Below are 27807 nucleotides of genomic sequence, written 5' to 3'. Positions count from 1 at the left end.
GAAGGTCCTCTGCTCTGGAATTCCCTTCCTATACCTCTTTATATCTCTTGCCTCCTTTAAGCTGCTCTTTAAAACCTACGTCTATGATCATGCTTTTGGTCATCTGCCCTAATATTTCCTTTTGTGGCTCAGTGTCAAATTTTGTTTTATAACACTTATGTGAAGCGCCTTGGGACATTTTACTTCTTGAAAGTGCAATATAAAGACAAGTTGTTGCTGCAGTAAATCCATACCTAATGCACATGTTGGTAATCAATTTCAGAGGTTAGTGACTAAGAAGCAATACATAAGAACATAAGAAATAGGATCAATAAGATCATGGCTGATCATTGACCTCAACTCCACTTCCCTGCCCGTTCTCCATTATCCTTGATTCCGCATGACTCCAAAATTCTATCTATCTCAGCCTTGAATATATTCAGAGACTCGCATCCACAGGTCTCTGGGACAGAGAATTCCAAAGATTCACAACCCTCTGAGTGAAGAAATTCCTCCTCATCTCTGTCTTAAATGGCCTTCCCCTTATCTTGAGCCTGTGATCCCTAGACACTCCAACCAGGGGAAACTTCTCAGCATCTACCCTGTCAATCCCCTTCAGAATCTTGTATGTTTCAATGAGATCACCTCTCATTCTTCTAAACTCCAGAGCGTATAGACCCATTCTACACAATCTCTCATCATAAGACGGCCCTCTTATCCCAGGAATCAATTTTGTGAACCTCTGTTGCTCCGCCTCCAAGGCAAGTATATCCTTCCTTAAATAAGGAGATGAACACTGTGCACAGTACTCCAGATGTGGTCTCATCAAGGCCCTGCACAATTATAGCAAGATTTCCTTACTCTTGTACTCCAACCCCCTTGCAATAAAAGACCACATGCCATTTGCCTTCCTTTATTGCTTGCTGTACCTGCATGCTAGCTTTCTGTGTTTCTTACACAAGAACACCCAAATCTCTCAGGACACCAACATTTAAGTTTCTCATCATTTAAAAAAGATTCTGTTTTTCTGTGCTTTCTACCAAAGTGAATAACCTCACATTTCCCTACATTATACCCCATCTGCCACCTTAGTCTATCTATATCCCTTTGCAGATGCTTTGTATTCTCCTCATAATTTACTGTCCCACCTAGCTTTGTATCGTCAGCAAACTTGGATATATTACACTCAGTCCCTTCAACTCGGTCATTAATATAGAAACATAGAAAATATCGAAAATAGGTGCAGGAGTAGGCCATTCGGCCCTTCAAGCCTGCACCACCATTCAATCTGATCATGCAACTTCAGTACCCCATTCCTGCTTTGTCTCCATACCCCTTGATCCCTTTAGCCATAAGGACCACATCTAACTTTTTAAATATATCTAATGAACTGGTCTCAACAACTTTCTGTGGTAGAGAATTCCACAGGTTCACAATTCTGAGTGAAGAAGTTTCTCCTCATCTCAGTCCTAAATGGCTTACCTCTTATCCTTAGACTGTGGCCCCTGGTTCTGGACTTCCCCAACATCGGAAAACATTCTTCCTGCATCTAACCTGTCCAATCCTGTCAGAATTTTATATGTTTCTAAGATCCCCTCTCATTAATCGAAATTCCAGTGAACATAAGCCTAGCCGATTTCTTCATATGTCAGTCCTGCCATCCCGGGAATCAGTCTGGTGAACCTTCGCTGCACTCTCCCAATAGCAAGAATGTCCTTCCTCAGATTAGGAGACCACAACGGTACACAATATTCAAGGTGTGGCCTCACCAAGGCCCTGTACAACTGCAGTAAGACCTCCCTACTCCTATACTCAAATCCTCTCGCTATGAAGACCATTTGCCTTCTTCACCGCCTGCTGTACCTGCATGCTAACTTTCAAATGACTGATGAACCATGACACCCAGGTCTCGTTGCTCCTCCCCTTTTCCTAATCTGTCACCATTCAGATAATATTCTGCCTTCCTGTTTTTGCCACCAAAGTGGATAACCTCACATTTATCTACATTATATTACATCTGCCATGCATTCGCCCACTCACCTAATCTGTCCAAGTCACCATGCAGCCTCTTAGCATCCTCCTCTCAGCTCACACTGCCACCCAGCTTAGTGTCATCTGCAAATTTGGAGATATTACATTCAGTTCCTTCATCTAAATCATTAATGTATGTTGTAAATAGCTGGGGTCCCAGCACTGACCCTTGTGGTACCCCCACTAGTCACTGCCTGCCATTCTGAAAAGGACCCGTTTATTCCTACTCTGCTTCCTGTCTGCCAACCAGTTCTCTATCCACGTCAAGACATTACCCCCAATACCATGTGCTTTAATTTTGCACACTAATCTCTTGTGCAGGACCTTGTCAAAAGCCTTTTGAAAGTCCAAATGCACCACATCCACTGGTTCTCCCTTGTCCACTCTACTAGAATTTTTTGAAGGTGTAACTAGAAGATTTGTCAAGCATGATTTCCCTTTCATAAATCCATGCTGACTTGGACCGATCCTGTCACTGCTTTCCAAATGCGCTGCTATTACATCTTTAATAATTGATTCCAACATTTTCCCCACTACCGATGTCCGGCTAACTGGTCTATAATTCCCAGTTTTCTCTCTCCTTTTTTAAAAAGTGGGGTTACATTAGCTACCCTCCAATCCACAGGGACTGATCCAGAGTCTACAGAATGTTGGAAAATGGCCACCAATGCATCCACTATTTCAAGGGCCACTTCCTTAAGTACTCTGGGATGCAGACTATCAGGCCCTGGGGATTTATCAGCCTTCAATCCCATCAATTTCCTGACTAATAAGGATTTCCTTCAGTTCCTCCTTCTCGCTAGACCCTCGGTCCCCTAGTATTTCCGGAAGGTTATATTTGTGACTTCCTTTGTGAAGACAGAACCAAAGTATTTGTTCAATTGGTCTGCCATTTTTTGTTCCCCATTATAAATTCACCTGATTCTGACTGCAAGGGACCTACATTTGTCTTCACTAATCTTTTTCTCTTCACATATCTATAGAAGCTTTTGCAATCAATTTTTATGTTCCCTGCAAGCTTTCTCTCATACTCTATTTTCACCCTCCGAATTAAACCCTTTGTCCTTCTCTGCTGAATTCTAAATTTCTCCCAGTCCTCAGGTTTGTTGCTTTTTCTGGCCAATTTATATGCCTCTTCCTTGGTTTTAACACTATCCCTAATTTCCCTTCTTAGCCACGGTTGAGCCACCTTCCCCGTTTTATTTTTACGCCAGACAGGGATGTACAATTGTTGAAGTTCATCCATGTGATCTTTAAATGTCTGTCATTGCCTATCCACCGTCAACCCTTTATAAGTATCATGCGCCAGTCAATCCTAGCCAATTCACGTCTCATACGTTTCTTTAAGTTCAGGACACTAGTCTCTGAATCAACTGTGTCACTCCACCTTAATGAAGAATTCTACCATATTATGGTCACTCTTCCCCAAGGGGCCTCGCACAAAAAGATTGCTAATTAATCCTCTCTCATTACACAACACCCAGTCTAGGATGGCCAGCTCTCTAGCTGGTTCCTCAACATATTGGTCGAGAAAACCTAATACACTAAAGGAAATCCTCCTCCACCGCATTGCTACCAGTTTGGTTAGCCCAATCTATATGTAGATTAAAGTCACCCATAATAACTGCTGTATCTTTATTGCACGCATCCCTAATTTCCTGTTTGATGCCATCCCCAACCTCACTACTACTGTTTGGTGGTCTGTACACAATTCCCACGAGCGTTTTCTACCCTTTGGTGTTCCGCAGCTCTACCCATACAGATTCCACATCATCCAAGCTATAATGTCCTTCCTTACTATTGCGTGAATCTCCTCTTTAACCAGCAACGCTACCTCACCTTTTCCTTTCTGTCTATCCTTCCTGAATATTGAATACCACTGGATGTTGAGTCCCCAGCCTTGGTCACCCTGGAGCCATGTCTCCGTAATCCCAATTGCATCATATCCGTTAACAGCTATCTGTGCAGTTAATTCATCCAGTTTATTACAAATGCTCCTCGCATTGAGACACAGCCTTCAGGCTTGTATTTTTAGCACTCTTTGTCCTTTTAGAATTATGTTGTAATGTGGCCCTTTTTGATTTTTGTCTTTAATTTCTCTGCCCTCCACTTTTCCTTATCTCCTTTCTACCTTTTGCTTCTGCCCCCATTTTACTTCCCTCTGTCTCCCTGCATAGATTCCCATCCCTCTGCCATATTTGTTTAAACCCTCTCCAACAGCACTAGCAAACACTCCCCCTCGGACATTGGTTCCGGTCCTGCCCAGGTGCAGACCCCGTTAGGTTTGTACTGGTCCCACCTCCCCCAGAACCGGTTCCAATGTCCCAGGAGTTGTACAGGGCCTTGATGAGACCACACCTTGAATACTGTGTGCAGTTTTGGTCTCCTAATCTGAGGAAGGACGTGCTTGCTATTGACGGAGTGCAGCGAAGGTTCACCAGACTGATTCCCGGGATGGCAGGACTGACATATGAGGAAAGACTGTATCGGCCAGGCTTATACTCACTGGAATTTAGAAGAATGAGAGGGGATCTCATAGAAACTTATAAAATTCTGACGGGACTGGACAGGTTAGATGCAGGAAGAATGTTCCTGATGTTGGGGAAGTCCAGAACCAGGGGTCACTGTCTAAAGATCAGGGGTCAGCCATGTAGGACCAAGATGAGGAGAAACTTTTTCATCCAGAGAGTTGTGAACCTGTGGAATTCTCTGTCACAGAAAGTTGTTAAGTCCAGTTTGTTGGACATATTCAAAAGGGAGTTAGATGTGGCCCTTATGGCTAAAGGGATCAGGGGGTATAGAGAGAATGCAGGGGTGGGGTACTGAGGTTGCATGATCAGCCATGATCATATTGAATGGTGGTGCAGGCTCGAATGGCCTGCTCCTGCACCTATTTTCTATGTTTCTATGAATTTGAATCCCTCCCTCTTGCACCATTCCTCAAGCCACGTTTTCATCTTAACTATCCTGCTATTTCTACTTTGACTAGCACGTGGCACTGGTAGCAATCCTGAGATTACCACCTTTGAGATCATACTTTTTAATTTAACTCCTATGTCCTTTAATTCAGCTTATAGGACCTCATCCCGTTTTTTTACCTATATCTTTGGTACCTATATGCACCAGGACATCTGGCTGTTCACCCTCCCCCTCCAGAATGCCCTCCTTGACCCTTGCACCAGGGAGGCAACATACCATCCTGGAGTCTCAATTGCGGCCTCAGAAACGCCTATCTATTCCTCTTAAAGTAGAATCCCCTACCACTATAGCTCTCCCACTCTTTTTCCTGCTCATCTGTGCAGCAGAGCCACCCATGGTGCCATGAACTTGGCTGCTGGTGCCTTCCCCTGATGAGCCATCTCCCCCATCAGTATCCAGAGTGGTATATCTGTTTTGGAGGGAGATGACCGCAGGTGCTCTGCCTGATGGTCACCCATTCCCTGTCTGGCTGTGTAACCTTTACCTGCGGTGTGACCAACTCACTAAACATGCTATTCACGACATCCTCAGCATCGCGGATGCTTCAGAGTGAATCCATACGCAGCTCCAGTGCCGCAATGCGGTCTGACGGGAGCTGCAGCTGGATACACTTCCCGCACACACAGTAGTCAGGGATACTGGAAGTGTCCCTGATTTCCCACATAGCACAGGAGGAGCACAACACGGATCTGGGCTCTCGTGCCATGACTTAACCCTTAAATTAACTTAATTTGGCAACAATGTCAAAGCTTACTTACTGATGAGAAAAGAAAAAGATAAAATACTCACCAATCCACCAGCCAATCACTTTCCCACTTGGCTGTGACATCACACTTCGATTTCCTTTTCCTTCTTTGTTTACTTTCTGCCCCTGCTGCAGCCTGCCTCCTCCCGACTGCCGCTGCTCCAAGCTGCCGCTGCCCTTTGTAGTCCCACGCCCGCTCCGCTCTCGCGATGCTGATCTCCTCCTGACTGCCGCTGCTCCAAGCTGCCGCTGCCCTTTGTAGTCCCACGCCCGCTCCGCGCTCGCGATGCTGGCCTCCTCCCTAGATTGTGAATAGCTGAGGCCCCAGCACTAATCCTTGTGGCACCACACTAGTTACAGCTTGCCAACCTGAAAAAGACCCGTTTATCCCTACTCTCTGTTTTCTGTCCGTTAACCAATCCTATATCCATGCGAATACATTATCTCCAATCCCATGAGCCCTTATTTTGTGCAGTAACTTTTTATGTGGCACCTTGTCGAATGCCTTTTGGAAATCCAAATATACTACATCCACTGCTTCCCCTTTATCTACCCTGCTTCGTTACATCCTCACAAAGCTTCAATAAATTTGTCAAACACCATTTCCCTTTCATAAAACCATGCTGACTGTGCTTAATCAAGTTATGATTATCTAAGTGCAATGATACTATATAGCATCTGTCCTAATTTTTGGCTTTTGTATTTTATGCTCATGTTCTTTAGTTCTCCCATATTATCTAGCTCAAATAATCTATTGACCTGAATAGATTTAGTTCCCTTCATCATTTTAAAAACCTCAATAATAACACCTCAAGATATACGCTTCTCCAATAAAGTAGTTAATACCCAATTTATTGCTTGCAATCAAGCTATTTATTCATAATCGTCTAATTGATCTAGTAATGTTCTGTGGTGGGGTACAGTTTTATTTGGGGCAGTTTCTGAATTTAATTTTGGGGTATATACTCAGTTTTGCTTTTGGTGACTATAAACAGTGATATTGATCGAGGGTGTTTTTTTTTTCTTGATGTAAATTTCTGCGATAGAGAGAAGTTCTATGAAGCTAAACTTCAGCAACAGCAGCAAGAATTGAAGCAGTTACAAGAAGAAAGAAAACGTTTGATGGAAATTCAAGAGAAGATTAAGCATCTGCAGAGATCATGCCCTGATCTACAGGTGGCGAGAAGTTTGATTTTTATTAAAAAATGATTTGGAATAGCCGCAAATCTCTGTATATCAGATATGAAGCATTTCAAAATTATGCTAGTGTTTTTTTCAGATAATAATACTTGTGTTAATTTTATTTCCTGCTGCACGATTGAAGTACAAAATATTTATCTTAATATGAAAGGAATTTTTAATTTAATTCATATTGTGGTTAATTGGCCACAATTAGCATATTTTTATGTTTTGGAGAATTTATTGCTTTCTTAAAAGCTTAAGTAAATACCTGTATAATGGGCCCTAATTTGCAACCCCAAAAGGAGCGTACGATGTGTGTACGCGCCCTTAGTGGCCTCACAAGTTCCGAGTTTAGGCATGCACTGCGCATATGCTAAAACCCGGAACTTGTGATCTGTCAAGAATCTACTTGACAGATTGTACGAATCCCCGGAAAAAGGGCATTCGCTAATGTCTACCCAGCGAATTCCCATAAAATTCATATGACTGGTAAAAGCAGACGTAAGGCTTACTTTTGCTAAGTAGTTTTTAAAGTGTAAGAGTTTTTTTTTTAAAACAGAAAAATAACATTTTATCAATTTATACATTTAAAAATCTGTGAAATAAGATAAATTTATTTTTAGCCCCTTTAAAACATGTAAATTTTGTTTTAAATTAAATTAAATGCCTTTTTAATTAATTTTAAATATGTGATGGTTCTTTAAATTTACTTGACGTGTAGGTGTACTTTTGGGGGTATTCTCATTCATGCTTACATAGTTTCCGTACATATGGAATCCCCATAAGCATGAATGGGGATTCTCTTCGGTCATTCGTTGGGCTGGCCCACGTTATCCCAGAGGCGCTTACAAACTTTGTGCGCCCCTGAGATATGTGGACCTCTTCCCGTGAGTACCCGGAGAGACCCAGGACTGCAGACCTCCATTCCTCCTGGACAACCTGGTACGTAGGCATTTTATTTGGGAAGCATTTTGCCGTGAGAAACCTCTGACCGCAAATTCAAGGCCAATATCTTTGTCTTTTATAACTGGTAGTTAACAGTCATGAAGAGGTGTGCTGCAGGTTTTGCTTGGTGCTACATATAATCACATATGGGTTTTGTTTACAAACAGTTGTCAACATCGAGTGCAGGAAACCTGTCGAAAATAAAAGTCCCCATTGTTACCTCTACCCCTGCGGTTAGCGGTCAGGGTGCAGTAGCAAAGGCTTTACCTGACCCGGTTGCGGCTCCACCTCCTGATAGTGAGGTAATGAATAAATGTTCACGTATTCTTGTATTTAGTTATGCAGTTATTAGTATATTTGCATTATATTTGTTTGAAAAGGAATGGTTCAACAATAATGTGCATTTCAGATATTTTATTATGTAATAAGATTAATGAAGACATTTTACAATAAGTTCAGGGCTGCAGAGTCGGGAAAGAGAGAGAAATTAGGGGAGGTGGTCAATAATCAGGTGTGTTTTGAAGAGTTTTTTAAAGTTGGGAGAGAGGTCATCGGGCGAAAGGATTTAGGAAGAGAATTCCAGTGGTGACTGACAGTGTGCCAGCAATGGCAGAATGGGGCGGGGAGGCACAAAATACACCAATGTTGGACGATAAGAGTGTGGACTGGGATGTAGGTTGGAGAAGATTACAGAGCTCTCGGCAAAGGAATGAAGCCAGGAGAGTGGAAAATAAGTATTAAGGGGCCGAAATTGCCACTTTTTGAAAATGCATATTAGCCCCTCCGGCCGGCTTTTACAGGACGAAAAGTGGTTTGTGCCCGGGAGCAATGCGGTGGGGGCAGAAACAGCCTTGCATCACACCCCGTCGTTGGCTCTTATTTTGTGCAGTAACCTTTTATGTGGCACTTTATCGAATGCCTTCTGGAAATCCAAATACACGACATCTACTGGTCCCCCTTTATCCACCCTGCTTGTTACATCCTCAAAGAACTCCAGCAAATTTGTCAAACACGATTTCCCTTTCATAACAGCATTCTGACTCTCCTTAACTGTATTGTGATTTTCTAAATATCATGTTACAACTTCCTTAAAAATGGACTCCAGCATTTTTCCAATGACAGATGTTAGGCTAACTGGTTTATAGTTTCCTGCTTTCTGTCTCCCTCCTTTCTTAAATAGGGGTGTTACATTGGTGGTTTTGCAATCTGCTTGGACCGCTCCAGAATCTAGGGACTGTTGGTAAATTACAACCAATGCATCCACTATCTCTGTAGCCACTTAAGTACATAACATAAGAGTTAGGAGCAGGAGTCGGCTATTTGGCCTCTAGAGCCTTGTTCGCCATTCAATAAGATCATGGCTGATCCGCTCATGGACTCAGCTCCACTTCCCTGCCTGCTCCCCATAACCCTTTACTCCCTTATCGCTCAAAAATCTGTCTCTCTCTCTCTCTCCGCCTTAAATATATTTAATGACCCAGCCTCCACAGCTCTCTGGGGCAGAGAATTCCATAGATTTACAACCCTCAGAGAAGAAATTTCTCCTCGTCTCGGTTTTAAATGGGCGGCCCCTTATTCGAAGACTATGTCCTCTAGTTTTAATTTCCCCCATGAGTGGAAATATCCTCTCTGCATCCACCTTGTCGAGCCCCGTCATTATCTTGTAAGTTTCAGTAAGATCACTTCTCATTCTTCTGAACTCCAACGTGTATAGGCCCAACCTACTCACCCTATCTTCATAAGTCAAATCCCCTCATCTCCAGAATCAACCTAGTGATCCTTCTCTGAACAGCCTCCAATGCAAGTATATCCTTCCTTGAATTTGGAGACCAAAACTGTACGCCAGGTGTGGTCTTACCAATGCCCTGTACAGTTGTAGGAGGACTTCTCTGCTTTTATACTATCCCCCTTGCAATAAAGGCCAACATTGCATTTGCCTTCCTGATTACTTGCTGTACCTGCATACTAACTTTTTGTGTTTCATACACAAGGACCCCCAGGTCCCTCTGTACTGAAGCACTTTGCAATTTTCCTCCATTTAAATTATAATTTGCTTTTCTAATATTTCTGCCCAAGTGGATAACCTCACATTTTCCCACATTTTTCTCCTTCTGCCAAATTTTTGCCCACTCACTTAGCCTGTCTATATCCCTTTGCAGGTTATTTGTGTCCTCCTCTCAATTTGCTTTTCAGCCCATCTTTGTATCATCAGCAAACTTGGCTACATTACACTTGGTCCCTTCATCCAAGTCATTAATATAGATTGCAAATAGTTGAGGACCCAGCACCGATCCCTGCGGCACCCCACTCGTCACTGTTTGCCAAGCAGAAAATGACCCATTTATCCCGACTCTGTTTTCTGTTCGTTTGCCAATCCTCTAAACATGCTAATATATTTCCCCCAACCCCGTGAGCTTTTATCTTGTGCAGTAACCTTTTAAGTGGCACCCTATTAAATGCGTTGCGGAAATCCAAATACACCACATTCACTGGTTCATCCTTATCTATCCTGCTCGTTACATCCTCAAAAAACTCCAGCAAATTTGTCAAACATGATTTCCCTTTCATAAAACCATGCCGACTCTGCTTGATTGAACCATGCTTTTTCAAATGTTCCGCTACTGCTTCCTTAATAATGGACTCCAGCATTTTCCCAATGACAGATGTTAGGCTAACTGGTCTTAACTTCTTTTAAGACTCTAGGATGCAGGCCATCAGGGGATTTGTCTACCTTTAGTGCCATTAGTTTGCCTAGTACTTTTTTCTCCAGTGGTCGTGATTATTTTAAGTTCCCCCCCTCCCAATAGCCCCTTCGTTATCAATTATTGGGATGCTTTTAGTGTCTTTACCATGGAGACCGATACAAAATACAAAGTCTCTGCCATTTCCCTGTTTCCCATTATTAATTGCCCAGTCTCATCCTCCAGGGGACCAATGTTTACTTTCGCTACTCTCTTCCTTTTTATATACCTGTAGAAGCACTTACTTTCTGTTTTTAAATTTCTTGCTAGTTTACTCTCATAATCTATCTATCATTATTTTTTAGTCATCCTTTGCTGGTTTCTAAAAATTTCCCAATCCTCTGGCCTTCCACTAATCTTCACAACATTATATGCCTTTGTTTTCAATTTGATACCATTCTTTACTTCCTTAGTTCGTCATGGATGGTTCATCTTTCTCTGAAGTCATTCTCTCACTGGTATATATGGGAGTTATGAAATATCTCAAATGTCTGTCACTGCTTATCTACCGTCTTACCCTTTAATCTATTTTCCCTGTTCACTTTAGCTAACTTTGCCTCCATACCTTTGTAAATGCTTTTATTTAAGTTCAGGACACTAGTTTGAGACCTAACTTTCTCAACCTCAAACTGAAGTTGAAACTCGACATACTATGATCACACTTCCCAATAGGATCCTTTACTATGAGATAATTAATGAATCCAGTCTCATTACACATTACCAGATCTAAAATAGTCTGCTCCCTGGTTGATTCCACAACGTATTGCTCTAAGAAACCATCCTGAATACACTCTGTGAACTCTTCCTCAAGGCTAGCTTTGCCAATTTGATTTGTCCAATCAATATAAAAATTAAAGTCACCCATTATTACAGAAACATAGAAAATAGGTGCCATTCGGCCCTTCGAGCCTAGAGCATCATTCAATATGATCATGGTTGATCATGCAACTTCAGTACCCCATTCCTGCTTTGCCTCCATACCCTTTGATCCCTTTAGCCGTAAGGGCCACATCTAACTCCCTTTTGAATATATCTAACGAGCTGGCCTCAACAACTTTCTGAGGTAGAGAATTCCACAGGTTCACAATTCTCTGAGTGAAGAAGATTCTCCTCATCTCGGTCCTAAATGGCTTACCCCTTATCCTTAGGCTGTGACCATTGGTTCTGGACATCCCCAACAACGGGAACATTCTTCCTGCATCTAACTTGTTCAGTCCCATCAGAATGTTATATGTTTCTATGAGATCCCCTCTCATTCATCTAAATTGAAGTGAATATAAGCCTAGTCGATCCAGTCTTTCTTCATAGTTCTGCCATCCCGGGAATCAGCCTGGTGAACCTTCGCTGTGCACTCCTTCAATAGCAAGAATGTCTTTCCTCAGATTAGCAGACCAAAACTGTACACAATATTCAAGGTGTGGCCTCAACAAAGCCCTGTACAACTGCAGTAAGACCTCCCTGCTCCAATACTCATATCCTCTCACTATGAAGGCCAACATGCCATTTGCCACCTTCACCGCCTACTGTACCTGCATGCCAACTTTCAATGACTGATGTACCATGACACCCAGGTCACGTTGCACCTCCCCTTTTCCTAATCTGTCACCAATCAGATAATAATCTGCCTTCCTGTTTTTGCCACCAAAATGGATAACGTCACATTTATCTACATTATACTGCATCTGCCATGCATTTGCCCACTCACCTAACCTGTCCAAGTCACACTGCAGCCTCTTAGTCTCCTCCTCACAGCTCACACTGCCACCCAGCTTAGTGTCATCTGCAAACTTGGAGATATTACATTCAATTCCTTCGTCTAAATCATTAATGTATATTGTAAATAGCTGGGGTCCCAGCACTGAACCTTGCAGTACCCCACTAGTCACTGCCTGCCATTCTGAAAAGGACCCGTTTATTCCTACTCTTTGCTTCCTGTCTGCCAACCAGTTTTCTGTCCACGTCAATACATTACCCCCAAGACCATGTGCTTTAATTTTGCACACTAATCTCTTGTGTGGGACCTTGTCAAAAGCCTTTTGAAAGTCCAAATACACCACATCCACTGGTTCTCCCTTGTCCACTCTACTAGTTACATCCTCAAAAAATTCCAGAAGATTTGTCAAGCATGATTATCCTTTCATAAATCCATGCTAACTTGGACCGATCCTGTCACTGCTTTCCAAATGCGCTGCTATTGCATCTTTAATAATTGATTCTAACATTTTCCCCACTACTGATGTCAGGCTAACCGGTCTATAATTCCCTGTTTGTTCTTTCCCTTTTATAAAAAGTGGGGTTACATTAGCTACCCTCCAATCCATAGGAACTGATCCAGAGTCTATAGAATGTTGGAAAATTAGCTCCCATGCCTCCACTATTTCTATGGCCACTTCCTTAAATACTCTGGGATGCAGACTATCAGGCCCTGGTGATTTATCGGCCTTCAATCTCATCAATTTCCCTGACACAATTTCCTGACTAATAAGGATTTCCTTCAGTTCTTCCTTCTTGCTCGACCCTTGGTCCGCTAGTATTTCCGGAACGTTATTTGTATCTTCCTTAGTGAAGACAGAACCGAAGTATTTGTTCAATTGGTCTGCCATTTTTTGTTCCCCATTATAAATGCACCTGATTCTGACTGCAAGGGACCTACATTTGTCTTGACTAATCTTTTTCTCTTCACATATCTGTAGAAGCTTTTTCAGTCAGTTTTTATGTTCCCCGCAAACTTTGTCTCATACTCTATTTTCCCACTCCGAATTAAACCCTTTGTCCTCCTCTGCTGAATTCTAAATTTCTCCCAGTCCTCAGGTTTGCTGCTTTTTCTGGCCAATTTATATGCCACTTCCTTGGATTTAACACTATCCCTAATTTCCCTTGTTAGCTACGGTTGAGCCACCTTCCCTGTTTTATTTTTACTCAGACAGGGATGTACAATTGTTGAAGTTCATCCATGTGATCTTTAAATGTCTGCCATTGCCTATCCACCGTCAACCCTTTAAATATCATCCTAGCCAATTCACATCTCACACCATCGAAGTTACCTTTCTTTACGTTCAGGACCCTAGCCTCTGAATTAACTGTGTCACTCTCCATCTTAATGAAGAATTCTACCATATTATGATCACTCTTCCCCAAGGGTCCTCGCACAACAAGATTGCTAATTAATCCTCTCTCATTACACAACACGCAGTCTAGGATTGCCAGCTCTCGAGTTGGTTCCTCGACATATTGGTCGAGAAAACCATCCCTTATACATTCCAGGAAATCCTCCTCCACCGTATTACTACCAGTTTGGTTAGCCCAATCTATATGTAGATGAAAGTCACCCATGATAATGCTGTACGTTTTTTGCACGCATCCCTAATTTCTTGTTTGGTGCCATCCCCAACCTCACTACTACTGTTTCGTGGTGTGTACACAACTCCAACTAGCATTTTCTGCCCTTTGATGTTTCGCAGCTTTACCCATGCAGATTCCAAGCTAATGTCCTTCCTTACTATTGCGTTAATCTCCTCTTTAACCAGCAACGCTACCTCACCTCCTTTTCCTTTCTCTGTATCCTTCCTGAATATTGAATACCCCTGGATGTTGAGTCCCCAGCCTTGGTCACCTTGGAGCCATGTCTCCGTAATCCCAATAACATCATATCCGTTAACAGCTATCTGCGCAGTTAATTCATCCACCTTATTACGAATGCTCCTCGCATTGAGACACAGAGCCTTCAGACTTGTTTTTTTAACACTCTTTGTTCTTTTAGAAATATGTTGTAATGTGGCCCTTTTTGATTTTTGCCTTTGATTTCCCTGCCCTTCACTTTTCCTTATCTCCTTTCTACCTTTGGCTTCTGCCCCCATTTTACTTCACTCTATCTCCCTGCATAGATTCCCATCCCCCTGCCATATTAGTTTAAACCCTCCCCAATAGCAAATACTCCCCCTAGGACATCAGATCTTGTCCTGCCCAGGTGAAGGAGTTGTCTTATGAAGAAAGGTTGAGCAGATTGTGCCTATACTCATTGGAGTTTAGAAGAATGAGAGCTGATCTTATTGAAATGTATAAGATTCTGAGCGAGCTTGACCGGGTAGATGTAGAGAGGATGTTCCCCTCATTGGGAAATCTAGAACTCGGGGGCATAGATTCCGAATAAGGGGTCGCCCATTTAAAATGGAGATGAGGAGGAATTTCTTCTCTGATTGGGTCGTGAATCTTTGGAATTTTCTACCCCAGGGAACTGTGGAGGCTGGGTCATTGGATATATTTAAGGTGGGGATTGACGGATTCTTGAACAATAAGGCTTATGGGGAGCGGGCAGGCAAGTGGAGTTGAGGCCAAGATCAAATCAGCCATGATCTTATTGAATAGTGGAGCAGGCTCGAGTAGCCAAATGGCCTACAACTGCTGCTATTTCTCATGTTCTCGTGGCCTTGGTAAGCATTTTGGTGGTAGTGAAGTAGAGTGTAAGTGGGTAATTTTTTTTATGATGGAGGTAGGTTCTGTTGATGATGGATAGTGTGATTTAGAACTCCACTCGAGGTTGAATCGGACAGCTGGGTTCCACATCGTGTGAGGTGTGCAGTTTCTGGCAAGAGCTGAATTTCATGGATTTATTCTTCGGCAATTGTTGAACTGGTTCACACAACTGGCTATCGTACAGCACAGCAGGATTTGTGGAGTTGAAAGTGGTGAAGGGAGGTTAGAAATGGGGTAGTAGTTAGTAACCCTGGAGATGTCAGGGTTGGCTTTTTAAGGAGGGAGTGATGGTAGTTTTGAAAAGGGAGTTGAATAGTACTTGAGGAAATTAAGGTGTTGTTGATATTGGTAGTTATAAGGCTGTGGAAAGATAATTGAGTAATTAGGCTCAAATAGCCACTTGGAAATATGATGCCGTGGCGATAATGGAGACCTGGCTCAAAAAAGGACAGGATTGGATACTACATTTTTCTGGATATTAGGAGTTCAGGAAAGATGGGGAAGGAAAGAAAGGAGGTGGGGTAGAGAGAGAGAGAGAGAGAGAGAGAGAGAGAGGATGTCCTGGAGGGGCCAAGAACAGAATCTGTTTGGTTAGAGTTAAGAAACAATAGAGGTGCCATTACACTACGTGTTTTATTCTATAGGCCACCATCTAGTGGGAAGGATATGGAGGAGCAACTTTGCAAGGAAATTACAGAGAGGTGCAAGAATATAGAGTAATGATAATGGGGACTTGAGCTATCCTAATTTATATTGGGATAGTAATAGTGTCAAGGGCAGAGAGAGGAAGAATTTCTGACGTGAGTTCAGAAGAACTTGATCAGTATGTTTCCGACCCAACGAGGGCGAAAACATTGCTGGAACTGGTTCTTGGAATGAAGTGGGGCAAATGTCAATCGGAGAACATTTGGGGAACAGTGATCACAGTATCATAAGGTTTAGATTAGCTATGGAAAAGAACAGGGAGAAATCTCCAGTAAAAAAATACTTAATTGGAGTAAGGCCAATTTCAGTGGGTTGAGAATGGATCTGGCCCGAGTAAATTGGAATCTAAGATTGGCAGGCAAAACAAATCAAACAATGGGCTGCCTTTAAAGAGGAGATGGCTCAGGTACAGTTGAGGTACATTCCCACAAGGGGGAAAGATAGGGCAACCAAAGTCAGAGCTCCCTGGATGATGAAAAAGATAGAGAGTAAGATGAAGCAGAAAAGGGGGTGTATAACAGATGTCAGGTTGAGAATGCAAGTGAGAACCAGGCTGAATATAGGAAGTTCAGAGGGGAAGTGAAAAAGGAAATGGAGGTGCATTGATAAAGTATGAGAATAAGGACATAAGACCCTTCGAGCCAGCTCCGCCATTCAATAAGATCATGGCTGATCTTCGACCACCACTCCATTCTCCCACCTGATCTCCATATCCCTTGATTCCCTTAGAGTCCAAAAATCTATCGATCTCAGCCTTGAATATGCTCAGTGACTGAGCATCTACAGCCCTCTGGGGTAGAGCATTCCAAAGATTCACAACTCTGCAAGGATTTGGTTCCTCTCTTGTTTTTGGTGCCATGCTGTGAGCAGCTTCTGCTCAATCTTCATCTCCAGGAACTCCTGCTTCTTTATCAGCATCTCCTCAGTGTCCCACAGCTGCTGGATGGCCTCCTGGATGCCCTTTGCCCGCATTGTCGGCCATCCCGAACAGCTTGCTGAATATACTCATCCTGGGAGCCGACTGCAGGCACTTCGCCCCCGGTGGCGATTAACTGCTCTGGCCGCTGCCAGGGCAGGACTGCCTACTTGTTCGCGCTCTCCCCCGGGCTGCAATGATAGATTGGCAGCTGGCCTAAAAAGGAATCCAAAAGTCTTCTGTAGACATATAAGTAGTGAACAGGTAGTAAGAGGAGTGGTGGGGTCGATTCAGGACCAAAATGGAGACCTACGCATGGAGGCAGAGGGTATGACTGAAGTACTAAATGAGTACTTTGCATCTGTCTTTACCAAGGATGAAGATGCTGCCAAACTCATAGTGAAAGAGGAGGTAGTTGAGATACTAGATAGGCTAAAAATTAATAAAGAAGAGCTACAAGAAAGGCTGGCTCTACTTAAAGTAGATAAGTCACCAGGACCGGATGGGATGCATCCTCGGATGCTGAAAGAAGTAAGAGAGGAAATTGTGGAGGTACTGGCCATAATCTTCCAATCCTCATTAGATACGGGGGAGGTGTCAGAGGACTGGAACATTGCAAATGTTACACCCTTGTTTAAAAAAGGATGCAAGGATAAACCTCGGAATTACAGGCCAGTCAGTTTAACCTCGGTAGTGAGGAAGCTTTTAGAAATGATAATCAGGGTCAAAATTAATGGTCATTGGGACAAATGTGGATTAATTAAGGAAAACCAGCACGGATTTGTTAAAGTCAAATACTGTTTTAATTAAGTTGATTGAGTTTTTTGATGAGCTAACCAAAGAGAGTTGATGAGGGCAGTGCAGTTAAGTGGTGTACCTGGACTTCCAAAAGGCATTTGATAAAGTGCTACATAATAAGCTTACCAGCAAAGTTGAAGCCGATGGAATAAAAGGGACTGTAGTAGCATGGATGCGAAATTGGTTAGATGACAGGAAGCAGAGAGTAGTGGTGAACGGTTGTTATTCGGACTGGAGAAGGTACACAGTGGTGTTCCCCAGGGGTTGGTACTAGGATCACTGCTTTTCTTGATATATATTCATGACTTGGGCTTGGATATGCAGGGCACAGTTTCAAAATTTGCAATGACACAAAACTTGGAAGTATAATGAACAGTGAGAAGGATAGTGATTAACTTCAATAGACAGGTTGGTGCAATGTGCGGAAACGTGGTCGATGAAATTTAACACCGAAAAGTGCAAAGTGATACATTTTGGTACGAAGAACAAGGAGATGCAATATAAACTAAAGGGGGTGCATGAACAGAGATACCTGGTGGTATATGTGCACAAATCGTTGAAAGTGACAGGGCAGGTTGAGAAAGCAGCTAAAAAAGCATATGGGACCCTGGGCCTTATAAATAGAGGCATAGAGTACAAAAGCAAGGAAGTTATGATGAACCCTTATAAAACACTGGTCTGACTTCAACTGGAGTATTTTGTCCAATTCTGAGCACCACACTTCACGAAGGATGTGAAGGCCTGCGAGAGTGTGCAGAAAAGAGTTACAAAATGGTTCCAGCGATATGGGACTGCTGTTCTCCTTGGAGCAGAGAAGTTGGAGTGGAGATTTGAGAGATGTGCTCAAAATCATGAGGGGTCTAGACAGAGTATATAGAGACAAAATGTTCCCATTGGTGGAAGGGTCGAGAACCAGAGGACAGATTTAAGGTAATTGGCAGAAGAACCAGCAACGACATGAGGAAAAACTTTTTTACGCAGCAAGTGGTTAGGATCTGGAATGCACTACCCGAGAGGGTGGTGGAGGCAGATTCAATCGTGCCTTTCAAACGGAAATTGAATAAGTACCTGTAGGGAAACATTTGACGGGCTACGGGAAAAGGGCAGGGGAGTGGGATGAGCTGGTGTTTTTGCAGAGAGCTGGCACAGGCTCAACGGGCCCCATTTTACGATTCTAGGAGCTGGGTGGGAAGGTGGTCACTGGAAGTGGTGGTGTGTCTAGGGGAGATTAATCTGATGAGGGTTTTGGGGGAGCTGGGATGCTTTTTGAGATGAGGGCTGGGAGATCGCAGAGTCATGGAAGGTTTTGGGGCTAGAAGAGGAAGTTGTACAGAAAGCCTAAATGCTGAATGCAAAGAAATCCATGAGCAACTCTCACTTGATGTCAGGTGAGGATTGAAGGGGAAGCCATAGGCAGTTAGTACCAATTACCCTATCAACTGATTGAAATTTCTGTAAAATTGAATGACCTTAATTCTTAAAATTAGGACATGACCTAACTAGTATTGACCTGCCTTATACTGAGTTATTACTGTCCTGTATATTTTTTACAAATGATGATTAGCTGTGGTCTGAGATGCGGAGACACCAAATTCTGCGAGAAGAGTTGCGCCAGAGAAGAAAACAACTTGAAGCATTAATGGCTGAACATCAGCGGCAGAAGACACTGACTGATAGCAACTCCATCATTGCTGCATCTGTCAGAAGTGAAGGAACAGAAACACAGGGCACACAGCAGCTCAGCAGAACTGAAAGGTTAGGTCACAATATGTAAGCAAGTTTGCTGTATTAAGGTTTGAATTACCTGCACTGACCCAGAATAGGCCGGTTGATTCGAACTTAGCTGTTGGCAATTCTAAAGAATTGCTCAGATGTTTTCTGCTAAGTGATCGACAGTGCCGTTATGATCAAAACAACTTTTTGATATTTGACCCAAAGTGTTGCACACTTTGCTAACCATACAATTAAATTAAGCATGGCCTTTTTGGAATAATTTAAGGAATAGTTTGATTTAATCAATAGTTACCTATTTTTAAGGCTAATTTTATTGAGTGTTACATTTTAGCTTTAGAAATTTTTGCCATGTTTTAAAAAAATTTTGTTTTTGGTCATCAAGGTGTGAGTTATGCTAAATAGACTCTTTTTCCATTTATGGCATTATTGTCTACATCATGCACTCCATATTAAGGGCCCAAGTTTCCACATGATTTGCGCCTGATTTTTAGGAGCAACTGGTGGAGAACGGACTATCTTAGAAATCTCAATTCTCCACATTTTTTTTTCTGCAGTTCTAGTCAGGTAGAACAGTTCTATTTTGGAACAGAATTTTTTCTTCAAAAGGGGGCGTGTCCGGCCACTGACGCCTGATTTCAAAGTTTCCACAGTGAAAACGTACTCCAAACTAAGTTAGAATGGAGCAAGTGAAGATTTTTGTAGAACTGAAAAAACCTGTTCTACACATTAAAAAATCAGGCGCAGGTTACAAATTAGGCGTCCAGAACGAGATGGGGGGGGGAAGGGAAGTCATTAAATTCTACAATAAATCCTTATTTATACTTCTACAAATATTATACAAATAAATCCAACCTGAATAAACATTTATAAGCAAAGAAAAGATTAAATAAACCATCTTCCTACCTGTGTGAAAGTGCTTCAGGCACGGAGAATGCTGCAGGCGTTCGTTCCCGCGGAGGGGGGGGGGGGGAATTAAACAGCCGTTTTGTTCCCGCGGAGGGGGGGGGGGGGGGAATTAAACAGCCGTTTCGTTCCCACGGAGGGAGGGGGGGGGAATTAAACAGCCGTTTCGTTCCCACGGAGGGGGGGGGGGGGAATTAAACAGCCGTTTCGTTCCCGCGGAGGGGGGGGGGGGAATTAAACAGCCGTTTCGTTCCCGCGGAGGGAGGGGGGGGGAATTAAACAGCCGTTTCGTTCCCGCGGAGGGGAGGGGGGGGAAGGGAACAGCCGTTTAGTTCCCGTGGAGCGGGGGGGGCGGAAGGGAACAGCCATTTCGTTCCCGTGGGGGAGGGGGAGGAATTAAACAGCCGTTTTGTTCCCGCGGGTGAGGGGGGGAAGGAGACAGTGAGAAGGCTGCAAGTGCTGATGTGCTGATGGCAATGTGCTTTTATTAAAAAAATGTTCAAAAATTAAACAGCTACAAAGAACTACAAAAATGGCCGAGTGCCAATGTTTTTTTCACACTGAGCATGCGCGAACGCTCCAACGCGCACGCGCAGCGTTGCCGGCAGGAAAAAAACGAATATAAATAGTACCCGCCCCCTCCCACTCACAAAATCGGCGCGAGTGTAGGCTCCGCCCCCCTGGGCGCCGCGCCAGGCAGACAAGGAGCTGCAGAACGCTCCAGAATTGCGAGGTTTTTTTAGGCGCGAAAAACGGGCGCCCAGCTCAGAGGGGCGCCCGTTTTTTATTGTGTGGAAACTTGGGCCCTATGTAACTGAATTGATTTCTCTCTGGTATTCTAACAATTTATTGCTGCTATTTCAAAGAAAGAACTTGCATCCTTGAGGCATCCCAAAGTGTTTCACAGCCAATTAATTACTTTTTTTAATCACTGTTGTGCAGGCAAATGCAATAACCAGTTTCACACAGCAAGATCCCACAAACATCAGTCAGATAAATGACTAGCTAATCTGTTTCTTGTGTTGGTTGAAAGGATAAATGGTGATCAGAACACCACAAGAATTTCCCTGAACACTGCCACTTCAACAGGCATACATCATATCCAAAAGAAGTGACAGCTGAGATAATGTGCTCAAGTCCTGACTTGGAGCGGAGAGTGCCAGCATTGAGTCAAAGACATTTCTGCAATAAAAATGATGAATTGTGAATAATTTGAACGAAGCAATGTAAATAACACACCAGTGGGAATTTGCGGCAAATAGAATTCAATTCCAACTTGAAAGCATTCTCCACCATGAGGCTCACCTCATGTACTCTTGAAATGAATTCATCTATTCGTTGAATAGATGACTTTTCTGTGCCATGAACCCCTGTCCACCAGAAACTGTTAAGGCCTAAAAATGCAATTTTATTTTCAACTCTTATAACTAGAAGGGAAAAGAGAGATTTTCTTCTTCATTTGGGGATGGATTCAACCAGATCTCAGTGATGAAAGGCTGAGGATTTTATCCATTGTTAATTTTTCCTTTGATTCAGAAAACTACAAAGTTTAGGAAATTTTAGCATTAATCCTTTGTACAGAATAGGTATGGAGTAAATTGCGTTGCAAAAAGTGCAAGGAGATAAACTTTCTCTTGGACAAATGTTTAATTTTTTGGCTGTGAGACCATCATTTTATAAATGTGGGAGAGTATCCAACAGGGTTGCAATAGTAATTATTTAAATTCATGATACAATTCTTGAGGCCATTAATATTTCACAGGACTATGGCTACTTGGGGTGGTTCTACCCAAGGTGCATTAGATGATGATGAAGAGGAAGAGAATAATGATGGTGCTGGTGATGATGATGAGGAGGATGACTACCAATTTGATGGGATTGCCCAACCAGAAGAAGAAATTGAGACAAGCTCTCATGAAACATATACAGTGTATCCCAATCAAAGCAGAAGCCAAGAAAAACACAATGCAAGAGAGAGCAAGAACAGGTTGGTTGCAGTTGAGTACTGTTCAAAGAATATGTCTATTAAAAAACAACTTGTCTCTAGGCGAAACCAACAGAATCTTAAAGATCCCTTGAGCAAGGTTACGTTTGCTCAATTCCTATCTACAATAGGGCATAGGAAAACCAATCGTACCACACTCCCTTCAGAAGTATTTTTTGGTGATTCAGATTGCAAATGCAATGCTACTTTAATAAAGCGTCTGAATTCAGATTTGTGGTTCTGGTGTCGAGGAAGAATTTGTTCCAGTTTTTGTAATGCCATCTATCTTCAAATGCCATAGGTATTATCTTGTCTTTTCTCCTGTATGATGTGCTTAAACCCAGAATAATACATCATCGTCTATTCTGAAGGAATTCCAATGTTGAGTGAGTTTAAGGTTATAATTTAGATTTGAGAATTCTAAAGTTGAGTTAAACTGCCTGAGTCTTGTCCTTTTTATTATTGTCGCATCTGCTTTACTGCCTTGCACCCCTCTGCCATCTATTCTGTATTGCATACAATAGTGTTCAAAGTATTCACCCTTGTACAAGAAGGCAAAAATTGTGGCTTTGATTTGTACTCTGAACCTCTGCATTCTAATTCTATGAAGTACAGGTGCAGTGCCTAAAATCCGTGACTGAGGCCGTTCTGGATTCCGGGCTTTTCCAGACTTTCGATTTGTTTCTAACATCACGAATCCGGAAACACCCAAGCCCAGGTTTGGTGATTTCGGAACGTCAAAAAGGGTGGTGAGGGGGGAAGGATTCCTGCCGAGGAGGTCGTCGGGTGGGTCGTTGGGCCCTGCCGAGGAGGTCGTCGGGCGGGGCGAGGATGCCCCGAGGTAAGGGCAGCGGCGGTGAGGCGAGCGGCGGCGAGGCTGGGCCTGAGTTCAGGCAGCAGCGGGGCTCCGAGGTCAGTAGAGTCGTCTGGTCCAGATTCCGAAACATTTTACAGATTCTGCACGACCTGCCACCGATCGTTCCAGAACTCCGGATTCTCGACGCTGCACCTGTACTAAATTGCTCAATTGTGGTTCTTTTAATACATTCTCAAATAGCTTCCTTTGCTTTAGTTATTGATGCAAATTCCCCAGATAGAGGAGTTGTTAAAAGCCACATTATAGGGCCCAAGTTTCGGGCCGCGCCTAGAACGGCGCAGCCCCGACCTGGGCGCCCGTTTTTCGCACCAGAAAGTGCACCTAAAAAATACTTAGATTCCCCGGCTCCCTGCAGGTCCTCTGGAGCTGGGTGCGGCGCAGCATGAGCTGTGGGGGGCGGAGCCAGGTCTCTGCGCTGAAAACAGTGCCGGGACCTCTGCACAGGCGCACTACAGTGGGTGCGCATGTGCAGTCGCTCCAGGCACCCAAAACTGTGTGGGAGGGGCCCGAAGCACGCAGCCCCTAGCCCTGACTGAATGGGCTCACTGGGGCTGCGGGATCACGCTGCACCTCCCACGCCCAGCTCCTGCATTCTCCCTTCAGCAGGCTCTCTCAAACACCCCCCCGCCCCGTTCCCGCTCCGACCCGACCCCCGCTCCCCCCCCCCCCACCCCGACCCGACTCCCCCCCCCCCCCCCCCTCAGCTGCCCTCGGACCCGACTCGACCTGACCCCCGGCCACCTACCTTTAACTCCGGTGCTGGGGGTGGACCCCGCCCGAAGTCTTGGGCCCGGCCCGTTCAGCCTCCCTCTCCTCTCCTCTCTCCCTTCCTTCTCCCCCTTCTCTCTCTCCCTCCCTTCTCTCCCTTCCTTCCCTCCCTCCCTCCCCCCACTTCTCCACTCCTCCTCCCTCCCTTCTCCTCCCCCTCACTCCCTCCTTTCTCTTCCCTCCCTCCCTTCTCCTCTCCCCACCCCCCCCTCGCTGTCAGAAACACAGACACTGACAGACAGAGAGTGAGAGAGACACACACAGACAGACAGAGAGATAGAGAAACTGACAGAGACACACTGCGAGGGAGGGGGCGTCCCAGCACGCTGTTGGAGGGCTCCCCGGTGCTGCAGTCGGTAAGTAGAAAAAGTTTTATTTATTGATTTTTTAAATTTTTTATTCGTTTTTTTTTATTGATTTATTGGTTGATTTATTGATATATTTATCATTTATTATTGATGATGGCTCTTTATTTGTAAAACTGAAGTGTTTAATGTTTGTAAACTTCCCTTTAAACCCCCCTTCCCCCCACCCCGCCCCATTCCCTACGCCTGATTTGGAACCTACGCCTGATTTTCGAAGTGTCGGCAAGGTTTTCTGAGCAAACAAAAATCTACACTTACTCCATTCTAAGTTAGTTAGGAGTAAGTTTTCACTGCCGAAACTTTCAAAACGGGCGAAAATGGCCGGACACGGCCCCTTTTGGAAAAAAAAATCTGCTTCAAACTGAAACTGTTTTAACTGAGTCGAACTGGAGCAAACTAAATGCCGAGAATTGCAATTTCTAAGATACTCCATTCTAAACCAGTTGCTCTAAAAAAAAAAAAACAGGAGCAACTCAGGCTGAAATTTGGCCCCATAGTGTTGCAACTTTTGCTTTTGAGACATCTATATTCAAGAATCCAATTTATGTAGCTTTCCTACAGAGTACGATGAAAAGTTAAAGATTACGTGCAATTCTCAGAATGTTTCTCTGAGATGTGTATAGATTGGGTTCTTTCCTCTCTGCTGCTGCTGGTGATTGTGTTCAACCCTGTGAGAGTGCAATGCTCATACCATGATAGTCACCAAGCTTTGTTTCTTTCTCTTGTGTGAGGCTGGGCATGAGTTTCTTTTTAGTCAGGTGTGAAATTGTTACCGCAGCTGTATCTTGTTGTAGAATTACTTGAACCATAAAATTCAGAAAGGAAAATTGTTTTAGTGCAATGTAATTAGACCTTTTATGGAATTAATGGATAGAATGACCAATTAGCAGAAAAATAAAGTTACTTAGTCAAAGGAAAAAAAATTGTGTATTGTTCCAGTATTTTGAACAAAATTCTCTGACTTTCCCTTTGAGGTTAATCAAGATGATTGTTCAATATTGTTTCAAGATCCAAATTTGTCATGAATTGATCTTTCCTATAAAGGTTTCTAATCATAAAGACGTGCCAGATTTTCAGCTGCCATTTTGTTTGCCTGATATTTTCTTTTCCCCCACATATTCTCTCTTCAATTCTTCATGTTTCTTTTGTTTTCCCCATGACAAAATTTGAGTTTTAGTTGCATATAAATTGACTTGAAGGGACATTTTGTAGCCGGAAATATAAAGATTGACACAGCCAATCTGTAGGTCAAAATCTAGTGTTAAAAACAGGACTACACTATGGCAGGTATTGTCCTCAAAAGCCTGTTAACTATTTGAGCAAAACTGTTCAGTGCAGTAAGTGTTATCTATAGCAACCTGCTGCGGTGCAGAGGGACCTGAGGGTCCTTGTGCATGAATCCCAAAAAGCTAGTTTGCAGGTGCAGCAGGTAATCAGGAAGGCGAATGGAATGTTGGCCTTCATTGCGAGAGGGATGGAGTACAAAAGCAGGGAGGTCCTGCTGCAACTGTACAGGGTATTGGTGAGGCCGCACCTGGAGTACAGCGTGAAGTTTTGGTCACCTTACTTAAGGAAGGATATACTGGCTTTGGAGGTGGTACAGAGACTATTCACTAGGCTGATTCCGGAGATGAGGGGGTTACCTTATGATGATAGATTGAGTAGACTGGGTCTTTATTCGTTGGAGTTCAGAAGGATGAGGGGTGATCTTATAGAAACATTTAAAATAATGAAAGGGATAGACAAGATAGATGCAGAGAGGTTGTTTCCACTGGTCGGGGAGACTAGAACTAGGGGGCACAGCCTCAAAATACGGGGGAGCCAATTTAAAACCGAGTTGAGAAGGAATTTCTTCTCCCAGAGGGTTGTGAATCTGTGGAATTCTCTGCCCAAGGAAGCAGTTGAGGCTGGCTCATTGAATGTATTCAAATCACAGATAGATAGATTTTTAACCAATAAGGGAATTAAGGGTTATGGGGAGCGGGCGGGTAAGTGGAGCTGAGTCCACGGCCAGATCAGCCATGATCTTGTTGAATGGCGGAGCAGGCTCGAGGGGCTAGATGGCCTACTCCTGTTCCTAATTCTTATGTTCTTATGTAACCTCTCCAAATAACAGATGTAGTCTGAGGGTGTCGTGCCACCTTTCTGGAAGTCAACATATCATTAAACATGCTATATATTTCTCCTTTGTTTTTAGAAGCTGGCATAAACATGGTGAAATACAGTTATCTTAGAAACTTACATTTTTATGGGCTTTGTGTAGAATTGTGTCGCACTGCATGATATCAAGTTTCTAGTACAGTATGTTGCAAGATGTGTTGAGCACTGAAAGAGAACCAGGTGGACTTGGGAGTAAGTTTTAATCTTTTCCATAGCTTTAATATCTTTATAAATGTTTTAGAGTTGGAAGTCATCAGCACAATGGCTAAGTTTGTACATGAATACAAAGCTAATGAAGGTGGTAGAATCCAAAGCTGAACAGGATAAGCTTCAGGAAAATTTGATTATACTTGGGAATTGGACAGACAGGTGACAGGTTAAATTTAATGTAAAGAAATGCAAAGTGCTTCGCATGAGGACAAAAAAATTCAGGAAGTTGTTATTTCTTAAATTGAAAGAAAAACGTGCATGGAAAATGAAAGAGATTTGGGGATCCTGATTGATAAATTGAAGCTATCGCAACAAGGTTCGGTGGCGTGAGTGGAGCAAATCAAATGTCGGATATATTAAAAGGTCAATATTGAGCCAGAATAGTGAGATAATCCTACCACTTTATAAATCATTGGTGCGACCATACGTAAAACACTGTGTACAATTGGTCGCCACGGTCCAAAAGGGATATTGCACCTATTGACAGGAAACAGAAGAGATCAACCAGAAATATTGGGCTCAGAATTGGCCAGGAGTTGCTCCGTTTTTTTTTTGGAGCAACTTGATTTTTCTGGATTATCTTAAAAATCTACATTTTGCACATTCAATTTGCGCCAGTATTAGTGAGTTAGTTAGCATTTTTAAAGTTTTTTTCAAAAGGACGCGTTACCAGCCACCTACGTCCCTTTTGGCCATTTAGGCCACTTTGGACAGCTTAGTTATTCCAAACTAAGTTAGGCTAGCGTTTGTGACCGCACAGAGAATCCTTGCGGAGAGTTAAGAGATCAGCGCAGTTGGGGACATCGGAGGCCAGCAGAACATAATGACTTGACTAAAGAATGTGAATAGGATCAAACAGCTTTCCAGGACATCATATGACAAACTTCGTAAAGTTAATTTGCTATACAACAGAAGCATTCATGGAAGCTTAAACTACAAAAATAAAAGTAATAGAGACAAAACATATTTGCATAATTTTTTCAAAATATCCAAATAAAAAAATAAAAGTACTCCCTGTTCGTAATTCTTATGTTCTTATGTAGGAAAGTATTTTCCTCAACAGAGTTAAGGAAAGTCTTGAGTACGCTCATTAAAATTGCTGGCTACACAGTTATCACACCCCCCCCCTCCCCCATCAAAACTCTTCTTCCTCCCCTCCCGGGATCAAAACTCTTCTCTTCTCTCTCATGCGCCCCGCCCCAGGCCTCCGCCCCTGCCCCGGGCACCAACCTGTTGTAGCCTTAGCCCACTCAGCATGGGATAGGGGCGGGACGCATCAGATCTCATGCTGCAGCACGCACACAGAGGCTGG

The 27807-nt window shown here is 43.2% G+C and overlaps 1 protein-coding gene across 6 annotated transcripts in view; it reads left to right on the top strand.

Annotated features, from left to right (window-relative positions):
- pcm1 (pericentriolar material 1) overlaps positions 1-27807 on the top strand; it is a 280791-nt gene that overhangs the window by 119099 nt on the left and 133885 nt on the right. For all 6 annotated transcript variants that reach the window (XM_070869661.1, XM_070869689.1, XM_070869670.1 and 3 more), the window contains 4 exons: positions 6781-6910; positions 8029-8163; positions 19059-19249; positions 21894-22118. In XM_070869661.1, coding sequence (XP_070725762.1) covers positions 6781-6910; positions 8029-8163; positions 19059-19249; positions 21894-22118 — 681 coding nt within the window. The remainder of the gene's footprint in view (positions 1-6780; positions 6911-8028; positions 8164-19058; positions 19250-21893; positions 22119-27807) is intronic.

The sequence above is a fragment of the Pristiophorus japonicus genome, chromosome 2 (genome assembly GCF_044704955.1).
Source record: "Pristiophorus japonicus isolate sPriJap1 chromosome 2, sPriJap1.hap1, whole genome shotgun sequence".
NCBI classification, from domain to species: Eukaryota; Metazoa; Chordata; class Chondrichthyes; family Pristiophoridae; genus Pristiophorus; species Pristiophorus japonicus.
This window is presented reverse-complemented; position numbering and strand designations above follow the sequence as displayed.